This window comes from Mus caroli, chromosome 4 (assembly GCF_900094665.2).
Source record: "Mus caroli chromosome 4, CAROLI_EIJ_v1.1, whole genome shotgun sequence".
In the NCBI taxonomy this organism is placed as follows: Eukaryota; Metazoa; Chordata; class Mammalia; order Rodentia; family Muridae; genus Mus; species Mus caroli.
The window spans coordinates 37785728-37799556 of NC_034573.1; the positions used below are offsets into that span (position 1 = coordinate 37785728).

A 13829-nucleotide genomic window follows, 5' to 3' on the forward strand; every position below is an offset into this window, starting at 1 on the left:
GTTATCAACCTATATCCACACAGAGGTTATCAACCTATATCCACACAGAGGTTATCAACCTATATCCACACAGAGGTTATCAACCTATATCCACATGTTGCTTTCAACATTTATGTCAGGCATGTGTTTTAAAGTTGCTTCCAATTGGTTAGCTGTTTTTAGCAAGTGATTACCACAACATGTATACAGTATTCTGGATCGAGGGCATGGACAGACACGTAAGATTAAAGCTATGTATTAGCTTAGGTTGAAAAGCTGATTGCATGGGAAATCCAACACCTAGTAAGACTAGTTACATTGTTCTCTTAAAAGCCAAGTTAAACAAGCCGAGCACACAGTAGGACAGCAGGCTAAGTACACAGTCTTAAATAATTTCAAGGGATATTATTTACTATGAGATCTGTCAAAAGTTCAGTCTTTAGGGGGGACTCTTGGTATTTTCCTAAGACTGTGTCAGTACAAGATTAGCCTTACACAATCATGGGAGTGGTTAGATCCCTGCACGCTGGAACCTCTGCATTTGGCACTGGGCCGGAAGCTTTTCCAGGCCTGCTGGTCTGGCAGTCAAGCCACAGTTGTGAGAGAAGACTCCGAGTTGAAGAAACAAAAAGAAAATTGTGTCCAGCTCTCTCCCAGCTAAACTTCGCACATGGCCTGCAGGAGAAGTGGGCTTTTGACACGTAGCTGCACGTGGACAAGCCTGAGGACAGCTCAGGGGTGGTGTGGGGAGGGTGGGTGGGTGGGGGGATCCGGCTAGAACTGGATTGGCTGCTCACAAGGATGTGACTGAGTGCCCCTGCAGGGCTGGGTGTTGCTCACTTTGGCTTCCCAGATTCTGTGCATGTTTCTCATGGGCAACTCTTAACTGGAGGGAAACTCCTGGAAGCACACTGGTAGCCTAGTTTGGCTGTCCTGGTACTGTCCTGCCATTGGCAATTAAGCTAACTTTGTTGGGATCTTGGACCCTGCATGAGTCCGTGAAGGAGAGATCAGGGCAGAGGAACCCAAGTCTCAGGCTGACTCGCCATTGTTGATCATTAAGCTTTTCAAAAATCTCCAGTCCTCTCCTTTCTCCCAGAAATGTGCCAGCCTGAGCTTCCCATCCCCCTTCTGTTAGTTGTGGCCCTGGGTTGGCCACTGAGACCCAAGAGTGGCAGTGGCCGTGGCACTTCTAGGTAGAGGCTGTGAGAGTCCATGTAGGCCTGTTTATGTCTCTTTTCCCTGGCCATCCTGATAGGCAGTGTTCTGGATTGTAACAGTATTATCCTGAGTCCCGGAAGGGTGATACAGAGCAGAGAACCCCAGCAAAGCACCAGTGAGAGACAGACCTTAGTGGTTTTTAAGCCACTGAAAAATTGAAGTCATTACCACAATAGAACTTTGCCTCTGCTGACAGACAGAGATAGAGGTTAAGAGTTAAAAGTGGGACATTTTCCTGGTGAGTAGACCTCCCCATAACAAGGCTGTGACAGCAGCTTTCACCTCTGAGTTCCTCAGACTATAGATGAAGGCGTTCAGTGAGGGCGCCACGATCGCATAGAGCAACGTGATAATCTTACCCACACTGGGGTCTTTGTCTTTGGGCTTGAGGTACATGAAGGTGATGGTTCCATAGAAAATCACCACCACCGTGAGGTGGGCAGAGCAGGTGGAGAAGGCCTTGCTCCGGCCTGCAGCAGAGGGCACCCTAAGGATAGCAGCCAGGATGAAAATGTAAGAGAGGCATATGAGCAGGAGCGGGGTCATTGTCAGGACAGCTGTGGCCACCATTAATATCAGCGTGTTGAGGGAAATGTCCCCACAGGCCAGTTTCAGCACTGCCAAGATCTCACAGAAGAAATGGTTGATGATGTAGTGACCACAGAAGGGGAGGCGCCAGACAAGGATGGAATGCAGGAGCGAGTTGGCAAAGCCAACCCCCCAGCTTATTCCTGCCATCTGGATGCATAGCGGCCCATTCATGAGCTCTGAGTAGCGGAGCGGCTGGCAGATGGCCACATACCGGTCGTATGCCATCACAGCCAGAAGCAGGCACTCCGTCGTACCTAGGGCCAGGGTCAGGTACATCTGCAGGGCACAGCTAGGGAAGGAGATGGTCCTTTGGACATCCAGGAAGTTGAGAAGCATCATAGGTGTGAAGGAAGAGGTACCGAAGATGTCTATGAGAGAGAGGTTGCTGATGAAGAAGTACATGGGGCTGTGCAGGTGGGTGTCCAACACAATCAGCCCCACAAGGAAGGAGTTCCCTAGCAGAGTTATACAGTAGATACCCAGACAGAGCACAAACAGAGCGATCTCTAGGCTGTGGTGGTCCTGAAGTCCCAGCAGGACGTACTCTATCACCTCTGTGTGGTTTGTCTGAGCCATCTCATGTCTTCTTTTGCCACCGGGACCACACAGCTCTGGCTGGATGGAAAATGAGCAAGATGGGTGTGGAACCTGCAGCGGGTCAGCCCCTCTCTCTGGAATTTGGTTCCACCATCTGTGTAACGAGAGTAGGATGTTAGGTCTAACGCTTGCCCTCTCAGCCTGCCGTTCTATCGACACAGCCAGGGGAGAACGCGGCACATTTTGGTCCCCTAAACTCTTCACTGTTCTGCACAGTGGCGCTCAGAGGAAGCAGGAGACTCATGTTTGATGGCCAAGTCTCCATCCTCCTGCGTGCTAGTATCACAGGTGTGTGCTGTCACAACCCAGCTCGTCAAGTGTCCTTGACTGTTCAAAGGCATAGTTTTTCTGTTTCATTCATCCACTGGGTATTTACTGAGTACCTGCTCTGTGCTAGGTATTGTTTCAGAGGCTGGGTCTCCAAAAGAAAGATAAAAAGCGGGGGAAAGATTCATACTGTCAAAGTTATTGGCGGAGGCAGGAGGTGCTCTGGAAGTCAGGTGTTTGGTGGGTGCTACCACATAGGACAGGATGTTTTCGCCCCCTGGGGATGTGTAAATCTGATTGCTGGTCATCTCTCTTTAAGCAGTTGCAGGACAGATTCTTGATTTTAAAAGCAAGATACAAGAGCATGCATGCTCAGGAGAGCTGGTGGTCATGGGATTTAGCCTGGTTCTGAGAGCCTGAGTGCCTGTGCTAAGTCCTGTGGACACAGCAGAGGCAGCTGTGACTTCTGCTTCCCTGAAGTTTAAAATCACTCAGCCTCTTGCTCTCGGTGACTTTGGACACAATGCTTGGACCTCTCTTAGGGTTTTGGTCCCTTGAGAGTCTCTCAAATCAAATCTGAACTCTGAAGAGACTAGTTAACTTGGTCATCATTGGGTGTGTGGTTACAAAAAGATCTGGTTCAGTCCAACTCCTGGCAGTTGTAAATCGGGTGGAAGGCATAAACCCACCTCTCTTCACTTTTCTTCATTACTCTCTCACAAAAGACCAAGGGATGGAAGAGGCATTTGAGGCTCTTGTGAACATTCTACTCTCTTACCACAGCCATTCTACACAAAGGCTTCACTCTCCGTAGAGTACTTTCATTGTTAGATAAAGTCCCCATAATCCAGGTTCATTCCTCTTCCTGTGAGAGATCCTTGGGCTGGACCGGCATTTCTCACCCACTCCCCGAGGCTTGGCTTGCACATCTTCCCTGTGTGCTGCCTCATATGGCTCCTACCACCCTGATAGCAGGATTCTCATTTGGCTGTTAGCTGACATATTTTCACTGTATTGTGTTATGGTCTCTCTCTCTCTCTCTCTCTCTCTCTCTCTCTCTCTCTCTCTCTCTCTCTCTCTCTCTCCTATTGAATAGTGAGTTATCGAAGTGAAAAGAACCCATCCAATTTGTTACCATGGCCCTCCTGTGTCCAGTTCCCAAGAAGACCAATAATTGACATTCCAACTGAACCATGTGTTGAGATGGCTGCTATCACTCTGCCCCTGTGCTGATCTCTGATATGAAGGCTCCTCCTCCACCACCAGAAATATGTAGCTATCGAGATTGCTGGAAGAGGCTTTTGGGGAGTGGCAGTGTCCTGTCTCAGGAATTTTTGCTTTTTCGGGGAGGCCCACATTAGCAGCATTGTGGGCTTCACCACAGCTTCAGGGTCTGCTCATGACACATTAGGGCAATGAGAACTAATCCATTTTAAATGGATAAGTGGAGAAAATACTGGTTGCCAGGCAACCAGCAGCTTTAACTCACAATTTGGGCACATGATGGGCCATATCAGTCAGGACGTGCTGGGTTATGCTGCAATAACACACAACCTCATAATTTTAGCTGTCTTAGCATGACAGGTGTGTCTTTCTTAGTACTCACATACTATGGATTCCGTAGGGTTCTTTTTAGAGACTAAGAGGAGCCTCTGCCACTTGGGATATCACCAGTTATTGTGGGGGAGGGGAGAACATTCTGGAACAGCTCTACCATCATTTAAATGCTCATACCTGGATGCTACACTGTATGTACATCTACCTGCAAACTGCTGGGCCTGTGTAGACCCAACACGAGTTCAGAAGAGGGAGAGCCAGTGAGATTACTGCACATCAGCACCGCATTTGGGCACCTTGGCATCTCACAGCACACTCAGATCCATTCTAAACCAGGCATGGTGGTACATACCTATAAAGCCACAAGGGAGACAGTGGCACGAGGGTTGTAGGTTTGAAGTCAGTCTGGTCTACATGAAGAGTATCAGGTCGGATTTTTTTTTCACAAGTGATTCTAGCACCTGTCTAGATGACACTATTATGTTCCCAGAAAAACACCACATTCAAAGAGCTATGAGACATTGACTGTCTCCCCGAACCACATCTTTGCCCTCTTCCTATTGTCTGACACCTCGTGGGGGCAGAAGCAAAGCAGGCTGAGCCCTGGAGTGGAAAGGAAGAGACTGGGGCTTGGTTTCTGGCTTTTTGTTCTCATTCTGCTGTGTGACCTTGCCAAGTTATTCCAACTCAAAAAATAGAGCCATTCAATTAGGTGATCTCTGGTCCTCTGTGACCTCTCATACATCCCATCATGTTGTTCCAGAAACTTCTAATCCTGAGGCCTGGCCGACTAGTGTTAGTTTGCAAGGTAATTATGACATAGGTTTCATTGCTGGTGAATCTAATGTTAATCACAAAGTTCTTAAAAATGCAGAATTCAGACATTATTTTTATAGAATGGAAGGGACATGATAAATAGAAAGGACTCTTTCTTTTAAATGCCTGGATTTCTACATCACCACTTCCACCAGCACCGTGTGACAGGGTAGTAAGAGAGGCCGTGGAGCCAGGCTGACCAGGGCCCACACACAGCTTTGCTGATTGCTGGCATTGGACAGAGAATGTGAAGGTTGGGCTTTGTTGTAGCCTTGCCCCATGTATGCCACTGGCTCGGGGCCAGAGTGGTCCTCTACTGGGCCTGGATGCCTGCACAGGAGAATGAATTGTCTCCTTTCATAATTGCTGTGTGGTGGCCGTGGGTCAGTCAGTCCATCCATCCATCCATCCATCCATCCATCCATCCATCCATCTATCCATCCATCCTCCCTCTTGCTCTAACAGGCTTTTTTTGTATGTTCATTTGTTTGAGACTGAGCCATTGACTAGCCTGGAATTTGCTATACAGACCAGGCTAGACTTAAATTTATAGTGATCCTCCTGCCCCTGCCTTCCAAGTGCTGGGACAACAAGTGTCACCACTATGCTCAGTTTGCTAACAGCTTTTGAATCTTCATTTCTGTACCTGGCATAGGTAAGTGGCAGTGTTTCCTTGGAAATGGTGATATTTTAGGAAGGCAGTGCACACACGCGTGATTTTGTGTGTGTGTGTGTACCCACATGCATGAGCAATGAAGATTTTAATACAGAGCCTGGCTCATGGTAAATATTCAGCCAATGTAGATATTATTATTGTCATGTAATACGTACTTTAGCTTTTAAATATTTTGAAATAAAAGTCACTGAGAATAACATGCCAGATGAATGATCCTTACCGCAGACTTGCTGACCCATAAGAATATGTAGGGATCTGGAGCCATGCTAGCTGATCTGAAGATTGCGGAGCTGGTGGGGTAGTCCCGAGCTCATAACTAGGAGGTGCAGTGTGCTAAGGTGGGTCAGGCTAAAGGGCCCCAAGGATCAGTGTCCAGGTCCCCTGTCACACAGCCTGCCTGCTCCCTTTCCAGGGACCACATAGTCCCTGCCCAATTTAAAGTTCAACTCTACAAACTCACAAACTTTCAGGTTTGTGAGCTGAGGGACTCGGGCTCCTGGGACTCTCCAGATTCCATGTCCTGTCCCAGGAGGTTCCTGCTGATATGAGGTGGACGGAGAATGTGAAGGTTGCGTCTTGTTGTAGCCTTGCCCGTGTATGCCTCAGGCTCTGGGGCAGGCATGGTCCTTTATTAGGCCTGGACGCCTGCACAAGAGAATGAGTTGTCTCCTTTCATAATTACTGTGTGGCCTTGGATCCGTTCACCCCACTTTGAGGAAGCCTACTTACTGGGTGGCATATGAGACCCCCCCACCCCCCCAAGCTGTATGAAAGGGTACATTAGAAGCAGATCTCAACTCAGACATGTGGATTTAAAAAAAAAAAACAAACAGGTTTTCTCTTTCCTCCTCCCTTCCTGACCTTCTACAATAAAGATACTATTTACAATTTGGATAAATATAATACAAAATACAACTATAAACAAGACAGTAGAATTTATAATGTTTCATACTATGCCATAAGATATCTTCTGGAATTTTATCAGGGATACAACTTGGTTTCTCTCTGCCTCTGAGATGGCCGAGCCCTGCTTGATGCCTAGAGGGACACCTGGACCCAAGAAGTCTGAGACTAGATCAGTGTCTCCTCAGCCCCCCTCCCCAACCCCCAAGTTTGCATCCCGCACCACAGTGGATGGTAGCAGCAGCATCTCTATCCATTCGACAACAGCCAAAGAAGTCCCCCCAAGTCCACGGCCCTCCCTCTTCCTCACCCTCACTTCTGCAACCCCAAACAGCACAGGTGAATCACAAATATTACCCCATATTTCTCCCTCTCACGCATGCCAAAATTCCCAACTCTTTCTGTTCCCCACTCCCTCTCTCTCTGCTCATGTGGCTGACTGAGGCTGTAGCATCAGCTTCCTTACCACCCCACCCCCACCCCCACCCCCAGAGCCCTTCTACTCTGGAGCAATGAGACCTCCCACTTCTTAAAAAGAATACCATCATTTCTTAGGTCCAATGGCATATTTATTTAGAAATATTGAACAATATTGCAAGGACCAAGAAAACAATACTTATCTGTAACCCCATTGCCCAGAGAGGAAGCAACTGCTAATTAGCATCTCATCAGAGTTTTCCAGAATTTTCTACAGACTTAATCAAATATCCATGAGACAAATAATTAAAAAATAAGATTAGGGAGGCACTGAATGCAATGTTTTGTGGTCTGTTTTTTCCTCCACTCCTGTTTATTACATTGTGATGATTTCCTATCATTCAGTATTTCCCAAGAAATGTTTTCCAGTGGCTGTATTACATTACACCATTGAACTCCACCTGGATTTATTTAAACATTCTTTATCAATTGGAAATCATGATCGGTATATTTTTGTACTGTGAATTAATGTGTTTTGTACTATATTCTTTTGTTGTTGTTGTTTTGTTTTGTTTTGATAGACAGAGTTTCTCTGTGTAACCCTGGCTGTCCTAGAACTCACTGTGTAGACCAGGCTGGTCTCAAACTCAGAAATCTGCCTGCTTCTGCCTCCCAAATGCTGGGATTAAAGGCGTGCGCCACCACTGCCAGCTTGTACTGTATTCTTACATCCCAATCTTTAGTTGCATCCTTACGGTTTTTTTGAGAAGGCATCTTATGTATCCCAGGCCGATCTCAGACTTGCTATTTGGCTAAGGATTGCCTTTAACCTCTGTCTCTTTAAGTGCTAAGATTATTGGCATGACCGTTCACTGGCTGCAGCGCCCTACACCTTGCCTGGGCAGCACAGTGGAGCTGGCCCTGGTGGTAGCAAAGCAGACAAGCTGGCCCTGTGTGTGTGAACTAGGGAGAGCTGGCCTACCACTCATCTGCTGTGGACAAGGGACAGGTGGCAAACTCACCCTCTTGCCCTGAGATGCCTCAGACGAGCAGGGGAGCTGGCCCCTGGGTCCATGAGAGTGGCCCCTGCCCTTCACTGGTTAAAGTATTCTGGAGTTCAGGCCCTGCACCTCCTCTGGGCAGCTAGAGCCAGGATTGCCTGGTGATGAGGGCACAGGTGAGCTGGCCCTGAGGGCATGAGAGTGAGAGTGCTGGCCCTGCCCTTGCCAGCTCCTGCACTGCGTGAGCTAGCTGGGGCAGTGCTGGGGAGCTCTGCAGTGCTGGTGGTGTGGGTGCTGCAGAGCTGCTGGGCTGACCAACTCAGCCACCACCTAGGCCCAGATCCGGGGTTGGTCCATCCCAACATCTATCCTATGTATGAACTGCTGGAGCTCTTGAATGGGGGCCAGTCCTACAGATCCAACACTGCAGGATCTCCATGACCCAGGGCAACAGCAGGATAACTGAGAGGAGTCCCCATGGGGATCCAGAGAGTGTGGCAGAAGCCTTGAACCAGACCAATGACTCCTTGCGATGGACATTTGCTATGATCAAGTAAAGGCATGTGGGCAAAGGGGAATAATAGGGGGCACGCTGTGGCACCCCGCAGCTTCCATGATGAGATCGTTGTTGTTGTTTTTGTAGGGGCGGTTTTGTTTTTATGTATATGAATATTTGCCTGCTTGTCTGTATGTGCACCACGTGTGTAGTGTCCATGGAGGCCAGAAGGGGGCGCTGCATCCCCTGGATCTGGAGTGACAGTAGACAGCTATGAGCTGTCATGTGGGTGATCCTCTGCAGGAGCAATGAGCAGTCTTATCTGCTGGGCCATCCCTCCAGCACTTCCTCAAAGATTTCTTTTGTAGATGGAATTGCCAGGTGTGTTATTTAGAGTTAGGGGTACCGAAGGGAGGGTGAAAACAGCTAAACTCAAGGCATGGACCTTCTGGCCCTAAGTAAGGAGAATTCTTGGTTGTTTTGAGCATCCTGTTTGAGATGACTAAAAGAAAACCAGCACCTCCTCTGTAGGCAGTCTGGGCTTTATTATTTGTCTCGATGTTTCTTGACTCTCGGCCAGCCAGGCGTGCCGACTAGATCCCATGGGGAGTGGCTTCTGTCCTCTGCTCTGCTCCTTAATGTCCTCTCTCTTTCTAGCCTGCCTCATTGAGAGTCCCAGAGGAAGGAGGCAGGCCCAATAGAGGAATGGAAGGCTTGTGTGGGGCTGTGGTGGCCTGCAGCCAGCTAGCAGGAGGGCAGGATTGCCACTTGGAGGTCAGACTCACCATGGTGCAAATGATGCCGGGCACTGAGGCCAGGGTGGGTGGGGACTGGATGCACTTTGTGGCTCTGGATTTGTGTGCTCGTACGCTTCTCAGATAGGGAAACTGTGGGAGACTGAGCTGCCAGAGGGGTCAGCTGTGGAGGGCCCAGGGCTGGGGTCATGAGGGATACAGCAAGCACCCCTAAATCAGATGAGGCAGGAATACTGGAAGCTGCAGCTGTTGTCGGAGGGGTTGGAGAGGAACCCCAGCTTGGGGTTGCTCTGGGTGGTCAGGGCTCTGTGACCAGGCAGATCTGGGCTCTTGTGCTTTGGACCTAACTCCTGTCTCTGCTGTCAACTCTCAGAGGACTAGGCCTTGCCTAACCCCTGTGGACTTTATCCCAGCTCCATTCAGATTTGGGAAGGACTTAATACTACCACAAGTGTCTCTACATTTTTTAAAAGATTGATTTATTTTACACATAGGCGTGCACCGTAGCTGCCTTCAGACATACCAGAAGAGGGTATTAGATCCCATTACAGATGGGTGTGAGCTACCATGTGGTTGCTGGGAATTGAACTCAGGACCTCTGAAAGAGCAATCAGTGTTCTTGACGGTGGGCAGTGTGGGGCAAGGGGAGGTTCATGCTTGGCTGGTGTGTGGGGCTATGAGGCAGGAAAGTGTGAGAGAAGGCTGGAAGCTAGGCAGGCGGGCGGGCAGGCAGGCACTTCCAAGGCCCCCAGAAGCATCTCCTTCATCCCGCCAGCAGGGAGGAGCTACTTACAGATGTCACTCAGGAGAGCGATGCAATCTTAAGTAGTTCTTAAAATGGCCCTCCTGATGCCCCACCAGGGAGAGACTGAAGCCGGCAATTCCAGTGACTATTAACTATTTATTTTCAGATTGAGTCTTACTATCACAGGCTGACTTCAAATTGACCATCCTCCTGCCTCCGTTTCACAAATGCTGGTATTGTAGGTGTGAGCAGCTGCACTACCCAAAGAATCACTTGTCTTGAGGTCAGCCCAGAGGCTACTGTGGAGGCCCAGGGACAGGTGCTGGGCAGCAGCCTGGACCAGGACAGGGCAGGAGCAGAAAGTGACTTGTGAGTGATTCAGTGTCAGGATTAGTGGGATTTGGTACTGTGTCTCTGGAGTGTAGGTCTCCACAGCTCCATGTTCTGTCCCACAGTGGTATTGGCATAGGCTGACCCACACAACAAGGCAAGACCCCTACCCATGCAGAGCCCTGCCCTCCCTCACCTACAGGCCCATCTGCTACCCCAAGCTTTCCTGGCCGCTTCCTTCACCTCCTTGTTCCTCAGGCTGTAGATAATGGGGTTCAGCATGGGAGTCACCACAGCGTAGAGGACTGTAAAGACCTGGTCTGAGATCCGGGCCTCCTTGCTCTTGGGTTTCATGTACATGAAGATGATAGTGCTATAGAAAAGCAGGACAACAGCCAGGTGTGCCGAGCAGGTGGAGAAGGCTTTGCTGCGCCCGGTGGCTGAGGGCACCCTCAGGATGGTGGCCAGGATCAGCATGTAGGACAGGCAGATGAGGGTCAGGGGTATAGGCAACAGGAGGATGGCCCCCACCAGCAGGAAGGCATCGCTGACTGCTGTGTCGCCACAGGTCAGCTTCAGCACAGCCAGGATCTCACAGGTGAAGTGTCTGATCACGTGGTGGCCGCAGAAGGGCAGCCTCATGGCGATGACCGTCTCTGCCACTGACTTGAAGAGACAGAGCATCCAGGAGGCTCCTGCCAGCATCAGACAGAGCCTGTGGCTCATGAGCACAGGGTACCTGAGTGGCTGGCAAATGGCCAAGTAGCGGTCATAGGCCATAACGGCTAACAGCAGGCACTCGGTGGAGCCCGTGGAGAGGCTCAGACACATCTGGACGGCACAGCCCGTAAAGGAGATGGTCTTCCGGGACGACAGGAGGTGGACCAGCATCAGGGGTACAAAAGTAGATGTGTAGCAGATGTCCAAAATGGAAAGGTTACCCAGGAAAAAGTACATGGGCGTGTGCAGACGGGCATCCAATATGCTCACCACCACGATGGCTGTGTTCCCCAGCAGAGTCACCAGGTACATGACTGAGCACAGAGGAAAGAGTAGCCGCTCAAGGGCCGGGTAGCCAGAAAATCCCTTCAAGATGAACTCAGAGACTGTGGTTCTGTTGCTGGGCTCCATACTGCGGGGTTCTGGCTGGATACGCAGATGGGGCAGAAGGACGGAGGATGCAGGTCGTGAGTGGGACCACAGAGATGGTTAAGGTCTTTTCCAGCTTGGCCACACTTTCTGTGGCCTTGGGACAGACTCCTCACCCTCTGTAGGCTTCAGTTCATCCGTGTGAGGAAGGTGGATGGTTCAGGGCAGTGTTTTCCTAAACGACTGTACTTGGAAGTCTGAGCAGACAGTCTGAAGGATCACTGTGAGCCAACACTGAGTGAGAGATAGAGGACTTGTCACGGCCTTTAAAAGACTAATGTTTATTGGTAGCTCTCCAAAAGCAATGTAGATCATGCGCTCCCAAACTCATTTGACCCCAGGTCCCCTTCCCTCACTTAACCATCACAGACAAGACATTGGGAGCTGAGGAGTTGGATCAGAGATCCACACACAGGACTCACTTGGAAGGCTGTCAAAACACACCTTGTTCTCCCCGAGGCGTTTCTGGCTCAGTGGGTCTGTGTGCGACTGCAGCTCTCATGGCCCAGGCACCACACTGAAAGCTAGAATGTCTCTGAAGGTCCTCCTGTCTTTTGGGCCATCTCTGAGCTATTACTTATGCTGTCCTCACTGTCTGACATGCCCTGCTCATTTCTCCCTCAGTGGTAGGGGTCTCTTTAGGCCAGCTCTGGTCTCCACACGCCCTGTGCTTTGTGTCTCAGGGAGCTGCTGATGGTCTCTAAGCTCATGAGTGGGACCCCCCTCTCCCCACAACGGAGATGCTCAGTCAGGCGCTTTGTGCGGGCTGGAGCTTTAGAAGTTGCTCCCTCTGTGAGCGCTCCTAGTGACAGGCAAGTCAAACGGACCCTGAGACACAGTCTCCGGTCCTGTTTTCTCCCAGTCAGAACAAAGGATGCTTTGGCTTCCAAACCTCCAAGGTTATGAACACAGGAGCTTCCCTGACAGACACGTTCACTGGCGAGCTCTCTTGTGGCAGATGGGGGCGGGGTTAAGTCTCCAGCAGGGGTCTTCCCAGCATTGTAGCATCTAACCACATGGAGCTGACCTTTGCCTCTAACAAGTCTCATACCTGCTGCCCTGGATGGACACCCTCCTGCTCCCTTCTCACAATCCTCTCACCAGCAAAAAACAAACACGCAAACCAATAAAATAAAATAAAATAAACCCAACAAAACAAACAAACAAAAATGTCAGGTTTAAACCCGTCTTCAGTGTCAGAGAGTACCTGAGACGATGCTGCCGTAGCATGAAGCATAGTGCCCAAACCCAGCTCCCCACTGTCTCACCAGCTGGACACAGTCTCCGCCTTTTACTTGCTCCTTGTTTAATCTTTCCAAAGACCAAGAAGTGACTTAGGGCCACCAAACCCTGTGCTAGGCATCAGGGGAACAACTGAGCAGATGGCTGCTTCCAGGCACTGACTCCAAAGCCTTCCCAGGGAGACTTAGCCACTCTTCCATGCCTGACCTCCCCCCCTCTGTCTGTATGCCCTACGAGGCACACAAACTTCTTCTTGGTGAGGGAGCACTTGAAGGGTCTCTCAAATACCTCAAGTGTCAAGGCTAGGTGGTCCTGCCGGATGTTCCTTTTTCTTACACAGTAGTAACATAATCTATAATGTCCTGAGCTTAGTCCTACACTGAGCCTCACCTCAGGAAATCAATGGTCCCGACTGCAGCAAGGAGGGCTCTGATCCAGTCCCAGGGCCTCAGGCAGAAGCTCAGGCCTCAACATGACTGTCTACGTCACCATGGGGTCAGGAGGAGTATAAGCTTCGAGTTCCCCACCAAGGCTCACTAGGGATTCTCTGAGGTTAGGCGTTTGGTGGGGTTGTCTCCTCTAGCAGAGCTTCACCAGAGACAAGCACTGTGTCAGGATTGGGACAAGGCACAGAGATGGCCCTGTCTTCTCTTGAAGCTCCAATGGCTGGAGTCAGTCTTGACCTCCCCTTTGAATGGTTGCACACACTGCAGTTCATCCCGTCAGTCTCTAGGCAACATTGGCAGCTGGGGCCCTGGGCTATGTGCTGGAACACGCACACACACAAACATGGGGTCACCTGCAGTGCATACATGCAACTGAGTGCACAACACCTGTCTAACACACCAGTCCATATGCACCTGTGAGTGTCTATCCTATGCATAGGCTCATGTGTGCATGTGTGGCCATTCACAAACTCACATGAGTGTATGTAAATAGAATTCTCTCTCTCTTTCTCTCTCTCTCACACACAATTACTACTCTCTCCATCTCAAAATTACACTCTCTTTTCTCTCTCTGTCTCTCTCTGTCTCTCTCTCTGTCTCTCTGTCTCTGTCTCTGTCTCTCTCTGTCTCTCTCTGTCTCT

At 49.8% G+C, this 13829-nt stretch overlaps 2 protein-coding genes across 2 annotated transcripts in view; both read right to left on the reverse strand.

Moving 5' to 3' along the window:
• Nucleotides 1-219: 219 nt before the first annotated feature.
• LOC110293725 (olfactory receptor 13C7-like) lies at nucleotides 220-5983 on the reverse strand. The gene is made up of 2 exons (XM_021161585.1): nucleotides 5925-5983; nucleotides 220-2482 (listed from the first exon to the last, which is right to left on the reverse strand). Exon 2 carries the CDS (start codon nucleotides 2365-2367, stop codon nucleotides 1417-1419), a length of 951 nt encoding a protein of 316 aa, XP_021017244.1. The 5' UTR covers nucleotides 2368-2482; nucleotides 5925-5983; the 3' UTR covers nucleotides 220-1416.
• Nucleotides 5984-10169: 4186 nt separating this feature from the next.
• LOC110293518 (olfactory receptor 13J1-like) overlaps nucleotides 10170-13829 on the reverse strand; it is a 5159-nt gene continuing 1499 nt past the window's right edge. The window contains exon 3 of the mRNA XM_021161365.2: nucleotides 10170-11734. Coding sequence (XP_021017024.1) covers nucleotides 10544-11482 — 939 coding nt within the window. The 5' untranslated portion in view covers nucleotides 11483-11734 and the 3' untranslated portion in view covers nucleotides 10170-10543. The remainder of the gene's footprint in view (nucleotides 11735-13829) is intronic.